This window comes from Anser anser (genome assembly GCF_964211835.1).
Source record: "Anser anser genome assembly, chromosome: 4".
Lineage (NCBI taxonomy): Eukaryota > Metazoa > Chordata > Aves > Anseriformes > Anatidae > Anser > Anser anser.
In genome coordinates, this window is record NC_139724.1 from 51,847,475 (window position 1) to 51,862,997 (window position 15,523).

Below are 15,523 nucleotides of genomic sequence, written 5' to 3' on the forward strand. Positions count from 1 at the left end.
GAATTCAGCAGAGGGGAAGAGCTGTATCCAAAATGAACATCATGTTCCTCACATTAGAGAGGTAAATACTGAAAGAGATTATAATAGTGAATGTCAGTCCAAGAAATACTGACCAATTCTGCTGATCAGCTGAACGACTGACTGTTGGATCTTCTTTCAACTTCCTCTCAAAGACCCAGCTAATCGGATCACACACTGTGCTGGCAACTGATATTAGCAGCTGTCTGGTGGAGAATATTAATCATGTTAAGATTCATTTGCTTCCAGAGTAGGCAAATATATACAGTCTTTTCATAACAAATGTCTTTTTGAATAGTATACTTTTTTTCAAGGATACTTGAAAGTAAGTAAAATTAAATAATCCAAAATTAAAAGTAAGTAAAATTAAATTTCATTTAGAAATGTGAAGTAAATAAAATGTCATATTAGTCTCAGTACTAAATTGAATTTCAATCTAAATTGAAGATAAATTCTGTACATTGTTTTCTATAGTGATAGAAAATGGAAAAATATTTCTGACTGCAGATTTGGGAAAAATACAATTTTTAAAATTTTATTTATTTATTTATTTTTGTGAAAGGTCAGTGTGAACCAATTACTCTGGAACTCTGTATGAACTTGCCTTACAACTACACTAGTTACCCAAACTACCTGGGCCACAGGACTCAGAAGGAAGCCTCTGTCAGCTGGGAGTCTTCTCTCTTCCCAGCCTTGGTTCAGACCAACTGCTACAAGTACTTAATGTTTTTTGCCTGTACAATCTTAGTACCAAAATGTGACCCCAATACAAATCAGCGGATCCCACCTTGCAGGTACTATATGATACTTAATTTAATTCTTAACTGACTTTGTCTATCATATTCATCTTTCTCAATTTTCTGCCTTCACTGAAAATGCCAGAAATTTTGTTTTGAAATTTCGTATCAAGAGGTAGAGAATCATATTTTACAAGAGTGTTAAATGCCATTTATTATGTGTGTCTAGTTTCTCAAAACAAAGAGAGGAACAACAGTTCTATTAATTTTCAAAATGCATAGATGGGGTATTTATATGAAGCATTTTCCATTGTTTGCTTGATTAGAATTGCAACACTATGAAGGGTGTTTAAACATAGGATCAATTAATTTGAATTGGAACATAAGCCTTTGTAATAGTTCTTTGCATTTATATATCATTTATCTATGCAAAGCCATAGCCAAATAATACCAACAAAATCTAAGGTTTTGATGCATAATTACCTTTCTAAATTAGAGGAGTGTCATAAAGTATGTGTTGCAGTTTTGCCAGATCATTCTTTATTGTAATCTGACAAGCAGAAAGCATAAAATAGTTTAATTTTTCTACCATCTTCATCAATTAACATCACCGTATACCTCTATGCCCATGGTTATGCCCATGTTTGTTCAAAAGAGATCTATTCTGTAAATATTGTGGCTTTGGCAGCAGCTGTCATGGAACATTAGGAGAGCTAATAAACCTGATTAGCAGGCAGAGCTCTTTGAGCTATTGCCAGCTAGACCCTTCTCATGCTGTGTTCCTCTCTCTTTTCTTGGGTCTGCCCTGCCCTGAAAGTATTGTGCAATTAACCCCTACTTCACTGAAAGAAAACTGCATTAAAAGAAAACTGCATTGAAAATTGCAATACATGTTCTAAGGTTACCTACCGTGTAGCATTGGTTGACAGATAACTTTTCCTAGTCCAGTGATATACTTATTAGTGCAAACTGAAGTTGAGTCACAAGGAAATTTATTAATATATTGCTTAATTCTCCCGTAGGGACGTACTAGGGAAGTTAGAATATCACATATAAGATAGTGGGAAGTTAGAGTGCAAGCTCTGTTTTGGGTTTGCTTGTTTGAAAACCAAGTCTATATTTTTATTATTATTCTTTTTAAGAAAGCAGTATAACATATAAAAAAATGGTCTTTCTTTAACGTAAAGGGACAAAAATTAACTTGCAGGCTTCAGCAGCTAGTTACATATCTAGCTAACAAATTTTAGGAAGTATCACAATACAGCTAAACTACAAGAACAGTCTTCAACTTTAAGGAATTGAACAGAAACATGAAGAGGAACACATAGAAACCACAGAAAATTTAGTCTGAAGTCCCTCTCTGGAAGTCCCCACTTCCTGTTCAACTCAGGACTAATATCACGTTTAGATCATATTGAATATACAACATAAATTTTTAAATTCTAGGATTCAAAGCTTTACTTTTATAACTCTTTATATGTTTCGCTCCTATGTTAGGTCACGAGTTGAGAGTGACTTTATGAGGAAAGGATACCTTGTAGAGGCCCTACTGAGTTCTGTAGCACTTTACATGCTCCTCAGTGGTATAAAAGAAGTAATAAAATAATATAAGGAAGTATAATTATTTTGATTTACAGTTATGTTTTAGGAATACTTTCAGACACAAATAATGTAAAAGTATAAAAATATTTTAGAAATGAAAACAAATAGACTCATAATACTAATAGACTCTGAGGTAACTGGTAAATGTAGGGCAGAAAAAAATATTCAATATATCAATATAAATATACATCTACTTAACTAGAGGTTGAAGATCCTAGAAGGCAGAATGTTATATTCTGAGTACAGAAACTGTATTCTGAGATTCTGCTGCTGCCTTTGCAAAACAACTGCCCTCTTGTTCAAGGATAGCCGTAGTTAATTGAGTTGAACTGGATGTACTTGTATTTTCTGTAAATATGAAATGGAGCTCAGCTAATGCAGTTTTTCTGCACTAAGCTTTTGAAGTGAAAATGCACTTTCCAACCAGGAATTGAAAATTTGTGTTATAATTCTACATCCATTATAAAAATATTCCTTACAGAGATGTATTAGATTACTATTATTTTTTCAATACTGGCACACTGTCCTTTTCATTCTAGGAGGTGTTATTCAATGATTTTAATTCTACTTCCCCTGTATAAAACATCTGTCCCTGTTTTGTAAAGCTTCTCATTGTCTTTGTGTTATTAGTTTGACCGTCGTGCTTTCTTTTCATTAGCTATGAAGGTCTTCCAAGTTTATTCTAAGTAAGGAGCACAGATGAAGAGATTTTTTGAAAGAACTGAACTTGCTGTTATTAAATTGATCTATCAAGCATGTTTTCAAATTCTGAGCAGTGTTCTTCATCTCTTAGAAGGCACTGGTAGTATTAGTCCAGGTCTGGTGAAGTAATCTTTGAAGCTAAGCTTCCTAGGTTCCCTTTGAAACTATGGAGTTTCACAGATGAAGAACATGTGGAATAAGCTCATAAATTCTTGTATCCTTGTAATGACAAGCTATCTTTGCTATGACTTGAAACTGCTCAGCATCTTGCGGAATCTGGAAATACTGTGGCTCATGACGTTCTAATAGGTCTATCAGCCTCCCTTATTTTGGGAGGATCAGATGTTTCAGTAAATGCTTTCCTTGTCATGGTAGCCTCTAATAACATGGAAATTACACTACCTGTGTATTTGAGAAGTCTCCAGCTGACTTTGTTGTTACAAAACAGTGACAGATATACATGAAGAATTATCCTGGTCAAATTTCATGCCCCTTATGCTTAAGCATCAATTTAGGCATCACATTATGGACATTATGGAATGGAGGACAAAGAGATATTTTTAGTTAACTTGCAGAAAATTGCACAATTCTATGCTACGTTTCTTTTTTAATCTTCTATTCTTTACTCCTACGGAGAAGCATGTGATTTCTCTGCTTTGTGGTATGTGCTCTTGTTAATTGATAGCAAGAATTAAAACAATTAGTTTTATTCATAGACAGTAACTCAGCCATCACAGTTTGTCTGAGATGAGTTTTGACCAAGAAGTAAATACAAACTTGTTATCCATGTCCTCAGTATTCTAATATCTCAACCGTGAGACTCAGTATGGGAATGTGAGAAAGATTTTAAGACAAAAAAGTTACCAGTTGCTCTTCCAATTGTCATTTTTTCCTAATAGTATTGCAATAGGCTTCTATGTGCCCTTGGATAGGCATTACTCTTTCACCACAGATTGACAACTGGATGGCTTGCAATAGCTTTTGGAAAGGGTCATCTTTGACCAGAGATTTGAATGTAAAGAGAACACATGAAAGACAGAATTGGCTTGGATGTTTCAGCTAATAAAATTGATTTTTTTTTTAAATGTATTAATCGTATTAATGTCGGTTTTGGTTTTTGTAATCAACAAATAAAAAATGCTGCCATTCAGAAACTTTAAGTTATAAAATAGTGTGAGTCGACATTTTTGATATTGAGGAGGATCTAAAAGGAAAGACACACAGTTATGTAACTGTAACATAGTTGATCAATATCAATTCATTCATATCAACCTCTTTCCTTTAGTACACTGTGTCTCATTTCAGGTGGAAATCCTAATAGAATTTATCCTGTACTCTGTGTTTAGAAAGTATCAACAGACTAAGAACATTGTGCTTTAGTTGCACTTCAGTTGCGAGTAAACTGATGTTTTCTGCTCTGCAGAGTATGTGGTAAATAAAACACACAACAATCACAATGTAGTGCAGCATTGGTCAAAAGATCTAAGGAAAATGATGAGTGGAATAAAATTCCTTTCATGAAGGGATATTCTGTTCCTAGAAGAAAGATCTGGAATACTTAATCAATTTAGAAAAAAGGCAAGTTAAAATTAACACAAGGGAAACTGAAAATAAAATAGAAATAGATAGGATCCAGCAGTTGAATAATTTTTAACATGAAAGAACAAAGGAGAACTTTCTTTGAAACAGTAGGAGAAAGTGTGAGTGACTATAAGTTTAGAAGATATGATCTAAAAGGTACAACTGAATGACTTTCTGAGTATAGAGATAAGACAGGGCTATGGAGAGGCACCATAACCTTCAAATAGGTAAAAGCGAGCTACCTTAGGAAATACAGAAATTGCTCATCGTGTTCATGGTGGCTGAACAAGGAAGCAATAGATTTAAAGTACATCGAGAGAACTACAGGCCAAATATAACAAAAATAATACATATACATGTATTAGAATGATTGATAAGGAACTATATGAAATCTTACTAACTTAAGAGTTTTTAAGAACATTTTACGCAAATAATATGTCAAGTATGTTGTATGTTTCCGCTTGGGGGGAGAGACAAAAAGGATGTTGAGGATCTTATTCCTATATTGCATAGTTAATATTCCACAAAAATGAAAAGCGACATTTGAAACTGATACCATAGCTGGTTAAGCTGATACCATTAATGGTGATACTATCAAACTCTCAAAAAAAGAGGCAGTGGAAACAAACGGGAGTTCAAAATATCACAAATATAAGACTTGGCTTGAGCAAATATAGATGGGCTCAACTACTTTTGTGTGGCAGGTCCTGTGTTTTGGTGGTAAGAAAATAAGTATTCAAAAGAAAGACTATATTCATGCCTTTTTCTAGGTGTGATAGAAGCTTCTGTTGCTCTGACAGTAACTTCAAGACTAAGTTTATCTGTGCTTTGATTTCCCCCAGACTTTAAATTTTATTTAAATCACAGGGGAATTCTTCACTTTTTTGCTTGTGGGTTTAAATATTTTGTCTTTCTGGAACCACATCTCCAGAAATGGCTGACCAGGAGTATCTCAGCCCTATAGTGTTTCTATACTGTATTCGCTGTGAATGTCTAAAATACAGCCAAAATAGTCAGAAACTGCCTGTTCTTATAGATCTTAAAATGTCAGAGACAAAGCTTTCTTCAGCACTACACCGCTCTTCAAATGATGTGTGTAGTGCAGTGGTTTCTGAGGTAGCATTATCAGAAGAGGTAGAATTTTATTGGTACAAAATATATTTGGCTTTGTTGTTGTTTCTTCCTGAGGGAGGACAGTTAGTGTTCCTTAGTGTTTCTCTCCTTATGGAGGAGAGGATAGGTGTAAGTAGTTATATTTGGCTATTATAATTCAGATTATAGTTTGTATACTGTAATTTAAACTCATGTTTCAACTGTAACAATATATCTTTATATAATCCAATTAACTGATTTTTCCTTGATTTCCATCTATAACTTTGGCTAGGATTATTAGCTCTCAAAACCTGGGAATTTCTAAGACTTGTACTCAGATATTTTGTTTAACTCCACTTTGTCTCCTCAGGACATTATGTGTACAGTCTAAGGAACGCTGTGAGTCTGTGCTTGGGATTGTAGGTCTGCAGTGGCCGGAGGACACTGACTGCACTCAGTTTCCAGATGAGAACTCAGACAACCAAACTTGTCTAACACCAGATGAAGGTGTAGAAGGTAACTCCTGCAAATACACATAACAGGAAATTAAAGATTAATTGTTTTCCCAAAGACACTGGTTTGTGTTTTGTTTGTTTGTTTTGTTTTAAATTGTAATATGCCACGTAGGGTGACTTTTTTGGTCAAGTAACTGTGAGAATGATTCCAAATCAGAGTGCAGAGTATTTTGACACAATTTGCAGATAAGAGGATTTTTTTTTTTCTAGAAAAAGAAATCTATTTGAAGAAAGGATCAATTACCCTCAATCTTTGAAAGTCAGTGTTTGAGATTTGTTGCTATTATTACACCTACAACTTGCTTGCTTGTGTTTAGTGCTTTTACTTCACTTTTTTAAACCTATCTAGATTATATAATAATGCTTTTCTAACAGGAGGTAAACTTCTGACAATCTTAAAAACTAAAAAAAAGAAGAAAAGCTGAGCCCTACAACATCTCTGAGAAAAATATTTTAATGTTAGTGTCTTTGCCAGCTATTTTTTGTTCTTTTTTGTTGTTTTTTTTTGGCGATTTATGTATTTTAAGAGAGCTGTGCAAATCAGCTTCAGCAGCAACTGACAAATTTCATTTTCTTGAGTTCAACCATACTCCTACTCATTGTGGGTGTCAACGTGGAACAAAAGAATGGAATTGCCTTAAATGATTCTACGTGTTCTTTGGTTATATATAAAGAAGGTGGCTGTGCAGCTTTTTCTTCTGCCAGTGGTCGTCTAATGTGAGGTCTGAGGATTCTGCTGTCTTTTTTTTTTTTTTTTTTTTCCCTTGCCAAAAATGCCAGTAAAGTTTCTGGGAAAATATTAAAATGGTGTGTGCTAGACTGCCCACAATATACTGATCATGTTTAGTTCTTATTCTTCTCCTCCCAGTCACCTGTGTGGTGATGATAATCTTTCCACAATCTTTCTTTTAATCTTTCTTAGAGAAAGCAATGGATGAAAGCTAATTGGTCTGTAGTTCATTGAGTGAAGATAAATTGCTAATGAGTAGTGAAGCATTCTGAGAAGGCGCTGAAGCATATGTAGCAATAAGTACCATTTCTTCAAGCAAAGTGCATTTGCACTTATATAATTTTGAGAGTTTAATAAGGTGTATAATACCATAGTAATGAGATCCTCTGTCATGAGACTCTGAGAGACAATGAGATAATTTCCTTCTACAGGGAAGGGCTAATGGAAAGGAATTACCATTATTATAAAGGAGTATGTAGGAACATAAAAGCAAATTCTTGACACAACAAGGTGAGATAAAGAAAGATAATGTGATTTAATTTTCTGTGGTATAAAATGTCTTTTAGTCTTCCTCCCTGTGTTGTTAGATCATTCGGCTTTGAAACCTAACATATAATGCTTATATTTTAAATATACTACAGTATATGGGACTAGTATATTCCATTGCTATCTAGAGTTAATTTTTGTTGACTTATTAAAAAAATAGAATTTCAAAAATTTTCACTTTAACTAGAGAGAATCTGCCTACTAGGTTGACTCATTGCTTTTTGTTCATCTTAGCATTGAACTAGATAATCCTGGAAAATGAATGAAAAAGGAGATGTTTTTAGTGTTCTTTTAGAAACAGTGTAACTAATAAAGGGGTCTAATCAGAATTGTCTTTGGGTTTGACACACTTACTACTAAAAAGTTATGTTGATTCAATGGCAGATTTCTACTAATTAACACTGCTGGTTAGAATCAGTCTCTTGGGAAACTTAAAATCTTATAGAAATATTTCTGAATAAGCATGTATAACAAAAGATATTAAGAATCTTAAGAACAAAAATATTAATGATTACAAACTATCAATGATTTTCCAAATTAATCTATGTGCTGAATTGTTTAACTTCTCTTCCAATCAGTGCTGAATACTGCTGGCCAAGACAGTATACAGTGTAAATTTTGTTGTTTTCATAATGTTATTTTTAAATGATGATTTATTTCTGCTTCATGCAACATCACAGGAATGAAAAAGGTTGCTAGAAAATGCACATCCACAGTCTAAATGTTGTATGTTGGTAATCTGTCATAGTTTTAAAATATGACAGAGGGTAGCATGTGAGGCAGAGCTCTGGAAAATGTTCCACCCCATTCACAGTGCAATTGTTAAGAACAGTCCTATCTGCTACACAGTTCCAATTTAGTGTTTCAAAAGGCTTCTATTCCTGTCTCAGTGATAAATAAGTAAGTGCTCATGTGACGATTAACCTTTCAGTTTATGGAGTCTTGTTTCTCTCTTTCCTTGTCATCGGCAGAGTGCTCACCCAGTCACTTCAAATGCCGTTCTGGGAGGTGTGTCCTTGCATCCAGAAGATGTGATGGTCAGGCTGACTGTGAGGATGATAGTGATGAAGACAGCTGTGGTAAATAAAGGGAGGGTACTCTCCAAACAAAGAGTAGCTGAAGCATTAGAAAAATATGTTGGTTTTCTTCAGTTAATTCAACCATAGCATGACAGCCTGTGGAATAAGCTCCATTTTGTGCCAGAAAAATGTAATTGAAAGTGATTTTTTTTTTTTTTTTAAGACTAGTGGCGGTTAAAATACTTTAGCAAGAATTCTTCTTGATTAATGTCAATACAATTTATGATATTTGATAATTGAGATTCTGCTAACTGTGTTCCAGGATGTTTGAGTATTCATTTAGTAATCAAGATTAGAAATGCTGCAGATTTAATTCTTTTGGTATTGATGGAGGTTCTAATGAGCTAGAATGTGGCTGCCTGGCAGTTTAAATCTTGAATTTGTTGATGTATTTTTAAATGTATACACAGTAACATTCTTATTATGATATATTGACAGAAGATCTGTGCTTACTGAAGTGAATTCTGGTCAACCGCTAGCAATCGGTACAAGTGTAAAGTGGTAACCACAAAATTTATTCTCCAGTACATTTCAGAGCTAATTTATGGTAGAGGAGCTCTTGACTCTCAACTTAAGGGGATGTCTTGAGCTTGAGAATAACCAACAAATCTCTCGGTCAGTATACGTCCTTGTATGTGCTGGCAGGAATATTCTGAGAAAGAGAAGGGAGTTTGTACTGTTTCCTTATGTGACTAGGGCGTGGGCTCCATGGAATTCTGCATGTTGTCCTACTATCATGAGAGGCAAAAGGAATAATTATAAATCATTATAAAGGATTTAGAAACAATGCATGAATATGAATAAAGGATTGGAATGTTCTAGAAGCGTAGGGCTAAATTGTACAACCTCTTTTGTCTAACAGAGAGCAGGTTAAAAGGTGATGGAAGCAATTAAGGGGGCAACAAAACTGCAGCAATGAAAGATTTTCCACTCTGCTGCACAAACATTAAAATAAGATCCAACAGCTGAAACGTGAAGCTAGATTAAAATTCAAGCTTGTCAATAAGATCTAACACCTGAAAGCTGAAGCTAGATTAAAATTCAAGTTTGTCATCTCTATAAAGTTCTACTTTTTCTTTAGGAGCAGGTTGTTTTAATGATTGGAGTAATCAAGGCATTATTTATCAGTAAGGAGTGATGTATTCTCATTCTCTGGGAGTTTTCAAATCAAGATTGCATTCTGTCTGCTCTTCTGTTCCATTCACCCTCCACCCTCTCACCCCTGCTAAAGGAAGGGTAAAAAAAAAAATTGTAAAAATAGGGTTTAATTCTAGGTCATTTTGGATTACAAGGGCAGAGCTGATGATCGAGGTGACTCTTTCAGAGTTGATAACCTTTTTACCTTTGAATCAATTGTCTTGAATATTCTCCCAACCAAACATTCTTTGTTGCCACCTGTTTTAACTCCTTAAAACACTAATTACCACGTGTCTTTTAGGATAATTTTATTCTCCTAGACATTAACATGTGAAATACTGCTCTAAAATATAACATTATTTTTTCTAGTAGATCTCTGTCTGTCTCTATAGTCTAGACAGAATGTCAGTAGCAATCAGCAGAATTCTTATCAGCTTCTATAAATATGGAAAGCTGTATCTGCTAGGTAATTACAGCTGTGAGTGACATTACATTGACCAGGGGTAATGCTGCTGCTGAAGAACAGGCAGTCCTTGTAGAGCTCCAGAAGTAACAGTTTCTGACTCATTTGTATTCCATGTGTGCAGGACAAAATCAAAACCTGTTGAACTTCCTATGTGTAAATGACGAGCTTGCATCTTATTAGCTTTATCCTTTGAAATACCATTAAATAACAGTCAGCAAACATTTAAATTAAAAATATTGAAGTATCTTAAATGACAGTCAAAGCTCTGTTAGGTTTCACAGTGCAGAGAGGAGGAGGCTGGCAGAGACCAGCTGCAGTGTTTGGATAACCAAGCCATTGTTTCCAAAAATGTGGGACAGAACCATCCAAAGGGAGTAAGGTATATTTTGGCCATGCAGAGTAGAGCTGTGTTTAGCAATCCCTGTCTCCTCTGTGAGAGAAAAATGTGGTGGCCTTAATAATGTGAATCCCTATGTCAAAAGTCATGTCAAAACATACTTTTGAGATGGGAGTGCGGTAAATATGGATGAGTTTTCTGACCTCCATTTTCATTTCCATTTCATTATCATTAAATTAAAAATACATGTTATCCAAATATATGGAGGAGCAATAAGTATACTCTAAATGGTAGATGGCCTTCTTCCAACAAAACAGTATATTTGAACACTGAATTCAGTACGTAATTAATTTTTCCCAGGGAGTTGTCTCTGTGTTTGCCGATGTTTCCCTCAAAGATGAATTTTGGAGAGTAATGGAACATTTCACAATATAACACTATAATGTGTGATGAAGGAAAAAGCAAATACGAATTTAATTAATTGTAAACACTTCAGCTAAAAAATTGCAAGGTTCATAAATGAGATTTTTTAAAAGCTTTTTTATTTTATTTTCATATCGAGTTCCTAACATCACTGACATTCTTTGTTCTTTATTAGAGTAAAGGTTTTGTTTGGTTTCAATTAATTTTTCATTAATGGTTATCAAAAATACTGTCCAGAAGGAGACCAGGAAAATGGCCATACCCAAGAAAGTTCTTTGATCATGTGGAGTTAGTTTCGTGGGTTCAAGGCTGTTTATTTCTCTGTGGGTTTAATGTTTTTTTCACATGGTTTATTCAATCTAAACAAATTAAGCACTCCGTACATCCAGTTACAGTTAAACCTGATTAGATTTTTCCAGTAATCATATGAGCTAGTAGTGATTCTCTGGTTCATGTTTGTAAACTAATCACTTCTGAAACAACACTTTGAAACAATTTATCACTTACTAACTGCTGATATGTGCTGCTGCTGTTCCAGATCCAAGAAAATAGAGGTGCTGCTGTGTGAGCAGAGATCCAAACTATTTGTGTGTGGGCATCAGGGCTGTCACCTGAATTTGAGCTTGGATTAAAATGAAAGCTAGTATTGTAAGCTGCAGAACAGGCCAAACAAGGCAATCAAACCATACGTTTTATTTAGGAGTTTTTATGGCTTCCTCTAAAATCTGAATGTCAGATGTGCAGGACATTGACATTAGTACCTCAGAGTATTCTGTTCTTAAACTGGTATCACTGCAGCGTGCTCTATTAGTTGATAAAAGCAAGTAAAGAAATAAGAGATAACATTTTTTTTTTCTAAAAGGTACGTTAGGCCATTCTTAATTTCATCTAGTTAACAAACAGGAATTTTAGTGTCAAAGCGCTTTGACACACAGTTTTATGAATATTCCTCTTGAAATTGGTGAGGCTGGTTTGCAGGACTTTGAAGAGGCAGTAATGTTGTTTGTTCCCTGCATAACAATGACTCTGGAAGATTTATACATCTATAGGGGCTTTCTATCATTTTCAAACTGGTTTAGTCACAGATTATGGAACCAAGAAAAGTGTTCATGCTCAAAACTTAGAGCGTCTCTCGACCTTTCATTATGATCTGCATTAGTTTCTGTATCAGCACTACCAAAAGTACATATTTCTACACTATTTCATGTAGTATGTTTTTAAAGGACATGCCACAGACTTCAGGATTATAAAAGTTTATGTATCAAATAAAAATGTCTTTCCATTTCCACTTAATTTGTATATGTTTGCATTTACATTTATTACATATATAGTAAATGCATTTGAAGAGTGGTGGTTTATGGGGTTTGAGAAAACTGAGCTAATGCCTAAATCATTATTTATAGCATGTGTAGCACAATATGGATTACTCTCTGAAAAGCATTGAAATGTGATGTATTTTATACCCATTTAACAAGTATGCTGATAATGATAATTATCATGATAATGATAATCTTACTTTCGTTTCTTCATTACTAACTATTTATGGTAAATTTAAAGTTAATAGCGCAACTATTTTGGATGTTTCAAGATTATTAAGGAGGAACAAACCAGTTGATTTTATGTTGCATGCAAATATTTCAAAACTGTGATTCTCTGCCACCAGGCTGTGGAGAAAGGGGTCTTTGGGAGTGTCCTTTGAAGAAGCTGTGCATCAAACACACGATGATCTGTGATGGTTTCCCAGACTGCCCTGACATGATGGATGAAAAGAACTGCTGTAAGGGTTTATGTGGTTTGTTAATCCTGTAAAGTGCTGATCACATTTTTGGGATCTGCTGGAGCTGCCCTGTCTGTTTCCAAAACACAGCTGACTACTGGGGTGAGAAGAGCTGGAATACCTGTGAACAGCAGCTGCTTTGCAGGCTCCCACTCAGCACATGAAACCAGGACTGCATGCTGTGAAATGTTAGCTTCACTTTCATAACTGTATTAGTGGTACGCTGAATTGTCTTCTTTTGAGAAAAACAGATAGTGTTTTCTCAAAGACAGAAACTGGGAAAAACATACTGAGTTGAGATTCAGCCTACACAAGAAAGAAGAGATGCTTGGTAAAGTTGGTTGAAAGTCAAAATTTTACTTCTCTTGGTGATCCTAGTATTTTAGCACTGTTGCTGGGATTGTAAGATATAATTTTACAGAAAACAAAAACAAGCAAACAAAAAATTGTTCCTGAGCCTCTGGAATTCTGTTGGCAGAGATAGGATGGTGAGCATATTTTATGTGCTATGTGGAGCAGATGAATATATTTGCCAAAATGATTGACAGCCTGCATACATCACTGGATATGCGGCTGCTTTTCTTTGAGAAAAGGCAGCTCACAGAACTTTTCTTAATTTGCTGTTCACTGTGAATATTATGCCAGTTGTCTTCTAAGCAGTCTATGTGCTGCCATCTAAAAAATGGAAGGAGGTTTTAAAGACCTCTACCATTTCCAGCCAGGATATATACAACTAATTGTCTCTTATAGAAAGCACATCACCACTTTTTTTTTTTTTCCTGGCTTTTATGTGGAAGTTGATGTAAGTTCTGTAGTTCTGGGTGCTTTTAGACCCAGACAGTGAGAAACCCTGTAGACCAAAGGAACAAGCCATGCTGTCTCAGAAAAGCTGGGAGACTTTAGCTGCACAGCACATATATATTTTCTTAGTTAAATAGTGCATCACAGTCTTTAACATACTGTTCTCACAATCTGGGAAACAAAGAAAGCAAGTGATTTGCTCGCTATCACTCATTATGGTCATGGCAGAGAAAAAGATTCTCCAAGAGCTAAAGTTAAACTAATCTATAATCATCAGGCTATATTTCCTCTCTGCTATCATGTCAGGGCTTGAATAGCCCAAAATGGTAGCAGGGTTTCCTCAGCTGAGGGCTTCCAGGTTTTGAAATATGCTGTCTCTGGAAGGCAGTGTTAGAGAACTCTTTCTGGTTTTCCATGCTTTGTGCTGGAGCCAAAAAGATCACTTATGTCACAGTAAGCAACGTTGGCTACTATACCTATATGGTTTTCACTGTGGATTACATTTTTTGAAGTAGTGTTGCAAAGAAATGCCTGATTTGTGTGGCAATATACAAAAAGCCAGATGTAGGCACAGCTGAATGCATCTTTCTTCCTCTCCTCCCTCCAGCTCAAAATTCCCTGGTGATGAGGTTTACATAGAAGTTGGAGAGAAGTGTGTTAGTGAGGAAGGTGCTGTAATGCTAAATACCTGCCTTTTGGGAGAGGATTTGCTGTGTTTGAAGGAAAGCTTAAAGTCACTTCAAGATCTAAGTACTTGTGGTTCCTGCACTGGATGGAGAAAGGAAGTCCCTGTCCATGCTGCCAGATGGAAACCTGCCATGGACTGGAGGATGTCTGAATGTACATCTCATGTCCCAAGTGGGGTTAAAAATAATCCCACAATTTTAGATGGCAAGTAGGATCTGAAAGTGAATGCAGAGTTGCTGTGGATTAGAGGAAATATATTTGTGTTACAGTAAAGTAACTTTTTCAAAGAATATGAAGAAATAAACAAATGTGGGGCACTAAGAAGCAAGGAACACCACATTTTTACTTAAAGCTTGTGAGAGGCTTAGACTACTTTCATAAGACAAGACCACAAAAGATATTAAGTAAATAAAAATCATTTGGAACATAGAGCACAGATCTTGCCATTTCCTCCCCTTTGGGTTGTGATGCCCTCTGCAACTGTGTGGTGGCAACCACCGTCTGCATCAGTGGGGTCCATCCTGAGTTTTGTCACAAATCTGTCTCGCTTGCTCTGTAAATCTGATCTGTGTCTACCTTCTCCCTCCTTCACTTTTTTTTTTTTTTTTTTTTCCCCGGTCTCAATGTGCATTTCATGCTGATCATCGCCTTCTGAGTGAACTGTGTTTTTCCTCTTTGCAGCGTTCTGTGGGGAGCATGAGCTTGAGTGTGCCAACCATGAATGTGTGCCACGTGAGCTCTGGTGTGATGGACAAGCAGACTGCAGTGACAGCTCCGATGAATGGGACTGTGGTAAGTTTCTGTTGTGGTGCACTCTGACTGGAAGTGATGTTTGGGTGACGGCATTATTAATGGTAATAATCAATGGTGATTTGATTTAGAATATAATTGCAGTGGTGGAGAAATTCTCCTCTGTTACCAAGACAGACTGGGTTGAGGTTGGTGAAGCATGCAAGAAAGTGGGCAAAAAAGAAAGGAAAGGCTCAGTGTTAGGTGTCGCAATGCAAAGATATAAGAGAAGTGACAAGGCAGAGAACTTCTAAATGACCTATAAAATCTGGAAAGTGCTGTGGACAGATAAGAATTTGGACAAAACTTCTAAGCCCTGATTTTGTACTCACAAAATTCAGTGTGAACTTCCCACTGAATGCAGTGGTGCAGATTCAGAGCTTATGAGAAGGTAGTCCTTGTAGGTCCCTTTGCCTTTTTTAGAGATCTGTAGAATAATGTAACCTGCCTATGCTGACCATGTAGAGAGTAGGCCTCATGTTTTAATGCGTAGATCGCTCCAAG

General features: G+C 35.7%; 1 protein-coding gene across 4 annotated transcripts in view; it reads left to right on the plus strand.

The window, feature by feature from the left end:
* CORIN (corin, serine peptidase) overlaps nt 1–15,523 on the plus strand; it is a 134,388-nt gene that overhangs the window by 91,166 nt on the left and 27,699 nt on the right. For all 4 annotated transcript variants that reach the window (XR_014584357.1, XM_083835942.1, XM_083835941.1 and 1 more), the window contains 5 exons: nt 581–812; nt 6,103–6,248; nt 8,495–8,602; nt 12,629–12,742; nt 14,912–15,022. Coding sequence is in view for 3 of the 4 variants with exons in the window: in XM_083835942.1 (XP_083692068.1) it covers nt 581–812; nt 6,103–6,248; nt 8,495–8,602; nt 12,629–12,742; nt 14,912–15,022 (711 nt within the window). In the remaining variant the exon portion in view is untranslated. The remainder of the gene's footprint in view (nt 1–580; nt 813–6,102; nt 6,249–8,494; nt 8,603–12,628; nt 12,743–14,911; nt 15,023–15,523) is intronic.